Genomic DNA, 8830 nt, shown 5'->3' on the forward strand with positions numbered 1-8830 from the left:
AGGGATTTTATACCAAAAGATCAACTTCGTGTTCACAACAACTGATTTCCTAAAGATGGCTCCTTTGCCACGGTTTTCCCTCTTATTTTGGTGAAGGAAATCAAGCTTCTGCTCATCTCATTGACACTCAATTAATTGTGCGTAAAGCTTTCCGGCAGATATCACTGGAAAAAACTGTTGAGTATTTGGCAGCTGTTATTTTTATGGAAATCGTTACTCACGCTGCTCGTCTGGAGGAAACGGTGGCAGAAATCCTATCCCGAGTTGCCTTTATTGCAGGGTATCCTTGCTTAAAACTGAAACGACTTTTCTGGGACCCTGGGGAAGGAAAATACGGGATGTTCTCCTCAAACTATTTCTTTTCTTGCCGTTTCTTTTGCGCAAGCCCCGAACGGTTCCGCTATGCGACTGCAGAACCTCCTCCCCCGGCCCCTCCTTTCCCGTTATTCCATCCTACGGGAAATTCCCTGCCTCCGCTCCCTTCGCGGGAATGGCGGTGCCGGCGGGCTCCGACAGGGGGCGCCCGCGGCGAGGCGGGGCGTGGCCCCGGCGGTGAATGATCCTTCCCGGCATCCCCCGCGCCGCCGCCGCCCTGCCGCGGCTCGCCCGGCCCTGCCGCCATGGCCTTCACCTTCGCCGCCTTCTGCTACATGCTGGCGCTGCTGCTCACCGCCGCCCTCATCTTCTTCGCCATCTGGCATGTGAGTGCGGGCGGCGGGCGGGATGAGGGCACGGTCGCCCCGCGGCGATGGTCGCCCCGCCGCCCTGAGTGGTGGGACGGCGGCCCTGAGGGGATGGTCGCCCCGCGGGCCTGAGGGGACGGCGGCCTTGAGGGGGGAACAGGGGGGCCCGGTCGCTCCGGGGCGCTGAAGGAGTTGAGGGGGGTCCGGTCACCCTCGCGGCCATGGGAGGCCGGGGGGTTGTTGTCGCCCCACGGCCTTGAGTGTGGGGTGACGGCCGGTCGCCCCGTGGCCCTGAGTGTGTGTGTGTGTCCTGTCGCCCCACGGCCCTGACGAGGCGGGGCGGGGGGGGTCTGGTCGGCCCCGCGGCCCTGAAGGGGTGGGGGGGGTCCGGTCGCCCCCGAGGGGTGGGGGGGCTGTCCCGTTGCCCCCGCGGCTCTGAGGGGGAGGGCGGTCGCCCCGCGGCCCTGACGGGGTGGGGGAATGTTTCCGGTCGCCCCCGCAGCCCTGAAGGGGTCGGGGCGGGCCGGTCGCCCCTGCGGCCTTGAGGTGGGGGGGCGGTCGCCCCGCCGCCCTGAGCGGCCGGGCCTAGAGCCGGTGCTGGCGGTGCGGCCCTTTCCCTGGAGCCGGTGCCCGGCTGGAGGCCCTGGGCGCTCTCCCGCGCAGGACGCGGGGGCCGGGCCGCCTGCCCCGGTCGGGGCCGTGTCCATCTGTCTGTCCACCGTCTCCCGTGAGAACCCCCACTCCCAGGGGTTTCCGTCCGCCCCCCGAGCCGCAGCGTGGGGACTGGAGGCCCCTGGGGGTCTTCTCTCTGCCCGGGGGCCGGCGGCGGTGGTGGGAGCCCAGCAGCCGCATCTAGGCCCCGCCGCCATCCTTACCTTGGAGAGGTGGAAATCAGGCAGCGCTTGTCGGCGGACGAAGTGAATTTTCGAGTGCTGACATAAGACACATCCATTTCATTAAAGGGTATTTTAAATGAGTGCATCTTTTTTTAAAATAGGGGTTGAAAATGTTTTGGCCTGGTGTCAGGTTGGCTGCTGATTTAACAGAAATAAGGAGTGAAGTGTTGCGTTCTTTTCATGTTTTATAGTGAGACTTAATTTTAGAGATTTTTAAAAAAATTATTATTTTGAGAGTTTTCTGACTTGAACCTGGCACAGAGAGAGCCAGGAACCTGCCATGGGTCCACTGCGCAATACAGCTCTAGGAGAGGACGCAGGAGGATGTTGTTTTTGGCAGAAAACAGAAACTGTTCCATTGTAAAATCAGTACCTGTAAGCATATTGGGGCTTATATTGAATATAGATGAATCTCATACCTATAATAACTTGTTCTGTCTTAAGATTGTTTTTTTTTAAAGTTTGGTATGACATTTGTTCTTTAGAAGTGGCTTTTTTTTTTATTTCATGCCGTATGTTTGTCTGATTTTTATGGCATGAAAAGGTCCAGTACAGAGGGTTTTTTTTATGGATGCACCTTTTGGACATACACAGGGGGCCAGGATTTACTGTGAGAATAACGAGAGAAAGCATCTGGCTGCTTTTAAGATTGCTGTTGTTTTTTCTTCATTAATGACCCCTGTGTCAGGTTCCTGCTGGCAACCAAGAGAGTCACGTGCAGCATTTGGGGTCGGTGCAGCAGGGGGAGGTTGATGCACTGCGAGCAGGGTTAAAAACTGCTGAAGGGACGTTGGAAATTGGTTGCTGGTGAGGAGTAAAAAGGCAGAGTGTGGGCAGAGGGCTGAGAATGCCTGAAGTATCTTCTGCTTTCTTGTTTGTACAACCTGTATCCAATGTGTTTTACCTGTGGGTTTATGACACTAGAACTAGAAATTATATTCCTCAGTATGGTGGCAGCACTGGAACATTATGGCTCTATACCAAAATGTTGCTTTTCATGGATAAAATACATTGTTGCTCCTGGACTGAAGAATCACAGCTGTTTCAATTTTTTTTCTAGATTATAGCATTTGATGAACTGAAGACCGACTACAAGAACCCCATAGACCAATGTAATACACTCAATCCTGTAAGTTGCATGCTAAACGTTCTGGTTTGTGGGGTTTTTTTTGTTTTTTTTTTTTAATAAATGTATGTAAAGTTGAGTGGTTTTGATGTTATCTTGATCTATTCAAACTTTGCAGTAGAATTGCATCTGGGTGGACAAAACCTAGCTGTTCGATACAAGTTCTAGGGAAATTTCTGTGTCTGATTCTTTGCTTTCATGTTGACTATTCTGACTGTTATTAATCTGCTGGTGATCTTGTCAGCTGTCGTACTAACATTCTTTCAATCTGCTTTTACATTTTCGGCACAAAGACAGTTGAAAAGGTCAAAAAGATTAAAAGAGTCAAAATTGCATTAAAGGTGTGTACTGCTTTTCAGTTTAATGTTTTTAATGCCACTTTCATTTTGTTAGGAACATTTGTAATATTATTAAGCTGTTTTGTTTAGTCTGCCTGTTCATCTGCTCGTTATTTGTTTGTTGGGGTTTATAGCAACTTCATGGATTTCCATATTTTGTGCAAAACAACTTTGCTTGCTTACCCAATGAAGTGGGGAAAACTGTTACATGCCTGTTATATATGTCCTTAGCTGGAGTAAATTCAGGTAGAAATAAATAGTACTTTTCAAGCAAGATGTATTGAACTCTGAGATTATAGGAGACTAGTTGTTTTTTAAGTATCGACTGGGAGGATTTGGGTGGGCATAATGTAATAGGCATTCTCTTCACTTCTTTGTTTTATGTTCCAGGATCAGGGGTGTATCTTGGTGTCCTCTCGGATGCAACTCTGACACTCCTTGGTTTGTGAAAAGACTTTGAGACAAACTATTTGCTTGCATCTGTAACAGGCCAATAATAAAAGGGATGCTAGTTAAAGAGCATATGGTTTGATACAGCAGGGTTTTTGTGCGTTTCTCATGGTTTTTACTGTGCCCAGGCTGAGGTAGAAAGCAGGGGCAGCGCAGCAGTGTGGCCTGGACTGTAACTTTATTGTATTTTGAAGTAAATTTTGCAAGTTAAAAACGAGTTTACAGTAGCTGGGGGGAAAATGCGTGTTAGACATAGGTCATGTCAATTGACAGCGAATATTACAACGTGAGAATGGTGGGGAGGAGGAGGAGAGGGGATAGGCAGAGGATTCCATCCCAGAGGATGAGGTTTGCTGCTCAGATAGCTGTGCATCTAACAGTTTCCCTTGCTTGGTCCGTTCTACGGTCATTTCTGCTACGGTACGGGGGAAGGCAAATTGTCATTACATGGATGCATTATGATCTTATCGCAACCTTTGAAGTGTTGTAATGCGCATGTTTAATGCAAAAATTAACCTTCTGTTAACCCACATGCATGTAGTGTTTATTTATATGATAGCTTTGCGAATTGAAAATATTAAATAACTTAATATTTGCTGTTGTTGTAAAAGTAGATTAGCCACTAACAGTGAAGTTACGATCTTGAGGGGATCTGGTAAATGGTGCTGGACAAACACACTGAAGCATTGTTCCTGTATAAAGAATCAAAAATCCTGGTAGGAATTGAGATACCTCAGTAGAAAGATTATCCCAAAATAGCAACTGCTTAGTACACTGTTGATGCCTTCTCTTCTCTTCCCTGCTCCTATTATAGTAGTATCTCTTCTCAGCAGCAAGATTTCTTCCTCCCTCGCTTCCCTGTTAAATATAATGGCAGAATATGATGTAGCTCATTTTCCTTTAGGACAGCCAGGGAGCATCAAGTGTAGTAGGTTTGAAAGAGTCAGGTGTTCTGGTGTGGCAGGAAGGTGTAATAAACAAGAGAAAGAAAAATGTGTTTTGAGATGCGTAGTTAAATAAACTACAGATTTTCTGACCTGGTAAATCTGTCTCAGCAGGCTGCCAAATGCATTGTGTTTTTGGATAGGTCTGTTGTTGTTGTTCTACTATAAATAATTGCCAAGTTGTAAATGGTAAGTATACAAAGAAGGATCTGGACAAAAATATTTACTTGAAACATTTCATGTATGACAGCTTATTTTTGTTGATGTTGATGCAAGTTTGCTTTGTTTGATATTCTTCATTTAGAGAAGCAGAATGTTGTAGCAAAGTAGGTGGTGAAAATGGCTGTTTGTTGGTAGTTTTTAGATTTCTAGGAAGATATTCTTGGGGTTCAAAAGAAATGTCTGCTTAGAGAGAACGAAAAAAATTATAAAACATTGAAGGTTCTGTGCAGTCATCCCATGCAACGTTTGTGATTTCACGCAAAAAGCAGGGCAGAGTGTGTGTGTGGGGTGTGCACACACTTAAATCTTTGGGTAGAAATGGAGTATTTTTCATGAAGAGATGTTTTAGTGGTCCTGAGTTGAGAAGTTGAAATATGACAGATTTGTTTCTTTCTGAATTCCGTGATAAAGGAATAAATGATGTCACCTTGGGGTGACTTGTTTTAGAAAATTTTACTCCTGTGGCAGGGTGTGAGGTTTTGCTGGCTCTTTGCATGCATTTAATCTATGTATCTCTCCATAGTATTCCTATTAATAACACTAATGCTACCTGGCATTTCACGCTTTGTGTGATTTCATAGTAAACTGATAATTAGCTCTGTGGGCTTCCGCTGGCAAGCATGATGCTCTAAAGCATGCATGTTAGGTACTTGCGAAGGAAAACGAAGCTGGCTCGTCGGCCCTGAGCCGTACGTGCGTAGCTGCCGTGGTGGCCTCCTGCGCCGCAGGCAGCACAGCGTCGCCGCTGCAGACCCGTGCGCCTGCCAACGTCACTGCTGATTTGGTTTGATAAAGCCTCTGCCGAGGATGTTACGTTTTGCCAATAGTTGGAATTTGAAAAATTATGGAGGGATGAATTCCAAAACCAAGCTGTCAAATAGGAAAACACAAACCATCTTTTTGCCTATAAACTGTTACATGGAGCATGTTTCCTACTGATATTTCTCTGTTGCATGAGCAGAAATATCTCGATCTCTTCTGTTACAAAGGTCATATATAAAGCGTGGAGTCTGTTAACAGTGCACATAATAGAAGCAATAAAAAACTTGATCTCAGCATTTAATTTTATAAATTTTTCTTCATGGTTCGTGAATATCATGTGAAAACAGCAAGGCACATACCACTGGTTGCTGTTTTCACTTTCTGCAGTCCTGTTCTTGTTAGTGTTGTTTTTTTAATAATATTTTTTAAACAATAGCTTACCTCCAAAATAGATTAAACACCACACGTTTTGCTTTGGATAATCAAAATTTCTAACTCGTATTTTTCTTTTCCAGCTTGTACTTCCAGAGTACCTCATCCATGCATTCTTCTGTGTTATGTTTCTCTGTGCAGCAGAGTGGCTTACACTGGGTCTCAATATGCCTTTGTTGGCTTATCATATTTGGAGGTAATATTGATGAGTCCGGTATCTCTGTACTCATGTTTAATTGTCACTCATTCTCCCGTTGCAGTGTTTCCTGTTACATGTTCTGTGTCTTTGGCGAATAAAGATGCTTTCTGATATGATACTGAAAAAGTTTATGTCATCGCTATAAAATAGGAACCATCACTTTGCTTTCTCTGTCACTTTTATTTGTTATTCTCTTGCGCTGTGCAAGAGTCGAGTTGTGCTGTGTGTGTCGAAGGTAGCTGATGTGTCAAAGCAGTCCTGATACTGCAGGTGCACAGTGCGAATTGCCAGGAGCAGTGACAATCCCACTTTCCTCCTGCTGCTGAGACATGGGCACCACCTCTCCTTCTGCTGGCATGAGTCCTGTGCAGGGAGGAAATGCAGGAAGTGGTAGTAATTTTACTAGTTGCCTGCGTTAAACTACAATTTCAGGATTGTTTTGTGTTGACCCGTATGAGTAGTCCTTCAGCATGGGAGCTGGTGTGCGTTGTATTCGTGAGAAGAGGCTGTAGGTTACGTAGGGTTATATGTTGATCTCTTCTCCGGCTTTTCCAACCCTTTCACAAGAAATCCCATTTTTCATTTATTTATAAACTTGTGCCATTTCCTTTTGGCGTACCAGAGTTCAGCATGGTTTAAGGCTGAGGTAAGCTGTCACAGCACCTTCTGGGAAAGCCCTTCCATAGGCATGTCTACTTTGGAGCTCCGTGTTGCTCTTGCAGTTCGCCATCTCCTACATGGAGCTGATGGACTTTGTTCTAAGGGGTGCGATTCCTTGTCTCGGTTCTGGTGTTACTTGGTGGGTGGGGGACAGGAATGAATGTTTCCCATCGCTGTCACCACAAAACTAACTGTGCGTCACTTTCAGGTACATGAGTAGACCTGTGATGAGTGGCCCTGGTCTGTATGATCCTACAACCATCATGAATGCAGATATTTTAGCCTATTGCCAGAAAGAAGGATGGTGCAAATTAGCATTCTACCTTCTATCATTTTTTTACTACCTATATGGGTAAGTTTTTTCCTCTCTTTCCCATCTAATCTTCAGTCTGAAATTTTGGCTCCATGCACAAGAGAAATTTTGTACCTAGGGATATATATAGCGACAGCTTTCGTGAAAAAGAATCCACAATCACCATTTATTCTGTTCTAAAACACAAGTCTTAATTTGATCAAAATTACTAATTTGAGTCTCTCTACCATGACCGGAGACTTGAAAGCTCCAAGCATTTCTTCTTTTAAGCATAATATAATAATGCCCCTCCCAGTATTTTCATTAAAAAGCTGGAACAGTAATATTTTTAAAGTAGGTATTTTGATGAAAATGTGATTTTTGTGGAAGTCAAAGGTAGAGGAGTCGTTCCAAGAGTGAAAAGGGCACAAAAGCCAGTGCCACCGCCTGGTTCCTGCTCCCAGTTCTTCCTTCAGGCCAAAAACCGACTCGCTGCATGGTGTTTGCGTCTGCCCTGGGCATGTGAGAGGGGAAGGGGTGTGCTGTCCTCCTCCCTCTCTGCAACTCTTACAGCACAGCGGGGGTAATTCAGGCTCTTTAAACGTAGCATCGTGTTCATACAGGGCTCCCTGTTACAGTGGCACTGGGGCTAGTGACAACTGGCTGCTGCATCAGTTCGTGTTGTGCTTTATAATGCCCCTCGCATGTGCTTGTGACTTTGTGTAAAGTCTTCAGTCACAATCCACCTACCTCACACACATTTGTTCCTTAGAATATATAACTGTATAATTAAACGTATAATGCTAATCAAAATACAGCATCTTAATATTCTTATTTTATTTTCCAGCATGATTTACGTTCTGGTGAGCTCTTAAGAAGACATTCTGCAAGCTTTGTTCCAGTTAAGTGCATGCAAAAGCCACAAAACATGGATTCTTTACAACGAGAACCTCTTACCAAGATTAAATACGGAATCTGATGATCGCGTTTGCATTAGAAAACAATGACTCCCCGATTTTTAAAATATTTCCACATTTTATACTTGTGGAAGGACTGTTTTCTTATATTTTACTGGGACACTGAAATCAAAGAATTACATGTAAATTAATACAAAGATTACCAGGTTTCGAAACGTTTTGACTTTGCACTCCATAAGGAACAGCCATAATCTTCAAGTAGGTATCGGTTACTGACTAGCCGTAGGTATTTTCTTTAGGCTGGGCTTCGTAGTGGCTCATTTGGACTTGCGTTTCCCACTCTGTTAATCACCTGTAGCTGCCGAGTGCTCGGGGAGGACTGGCGGTGCTGTGTGTTTTACCTGTAGGTGACGTTGGTCTTAAGAGATGAACTCATGGACGCAGTTGCAAAAATAGGAGTTCTATTTCGGTTTACTGTATTTATTTTCTATCTATCTGGTTCATCTTTCCCTGTATATGCATGATTCAGACTTTGTATTTTCACCAAACATTAGCCTTGCTTTAATCTCAAGCAGATGTTATTGTGATAGGAGAAGTCGAATTGTCCACGAAGGAATTAATTTAAATGGTGGTTATTTTTTTTTTTAATGTCTGTGCTGTGTTATTAAGAAACGGTCAAACCTTACAACGTTTGTCAAGTCCAATGATGGAAACACTCTTGAGTTTAAGAGTAATAACACAGACCTTTGCAAAGCAGAAAGTGAGATTGTGAAACTGCCCTGCTGTTCCTTAGTGCAATACATAATAAAAAAAAAAAATCTCAGATTCAGAAACACTTATTTTTACCTGGTGCCTTGTTTTGTTTTTCAATTGAAGAGATACTTGCTGTATTCATCTGTTTGTGATGGA

The 8830-nt window shown here is 44.7% G+C and overlaps 1 protein-coding gene across 2 annotated transcripts; it reads left to right on the forward strand.

Annotated features, from left to right (window-relative positions):
- The first annotated feature begins 537 nt into the window (after positions 1-537).
- CNIH1 (cornichon family member 1) lies at positions 538-8760 on the forward strand. 2 transcript variants are annotated; one of them, XM_074583521.1, is made up of 6 exons: positions 538-701; positions 2640-2708; positions 2999-3046; positions 5937-6049; positions 6921-7064; positions 7852-8760. In XM_074583521.1, the coding sequence occupies exons 1-6, from the start codon at positions 621-623 to the stop codon at positions 7877-7879; spliced, it is 483 nt and encodes a 160-aa protein (XP_074439622.1). In that variant the 5' UTR covers positions 538-620; the 3' UTR covers positions 7880-8760. The 2 variants fall into 2 exon arrangements, with proteins under 2 accessions (XP_074439622.1, XP_074439623.1); XM_074583522.1 differs by lacking the exon at positions 2999-3046 and having other exon boundaries at positions 541-701.
- Positions 8761-8830: the final 70 nt, after the last annotated feature.

Source organism: Larus michahellis, chromosome 4, assembly GCF_964199755.1.
Source record: "Larus michahellis chromosome 4, bLarMic1.1, whole genome shotgun sequence".
Classification (NCBI taxonomy): Eukaryota; Metazoa; Chordata; class Aves; order Charadriiformes; family Laridae; genus Larus; species Larus michahellis.

What these genes read in the sequence shown, in the direction of transcription:
- CNIH1 (XM_074583521.1), top strand. Translation starts at nt 621, where the DNA reads ATGGCCTTCACCTTCGCCGCCTTCTGCTACATGCTGGCGCTGCTGCTC. An exon ending in TCTTCTTCGCCATCTGGCAT is followed by an intron (nt 702 to 2,639) that starts GTGAGTGCGGGC and finishes TTTTTTTTCTAG; the next exon opens with ATTATAGCATTTGATGAACT. An exon ending in GAGTCAAAATTGCATTAAAG is followed by an intron (nt 3,047 to 5,936) that starts GTGTGTACTGCT and finishes TTTCTTTTCCAG; the next exon opens with CTTGTACTTCCAGAGTACCT.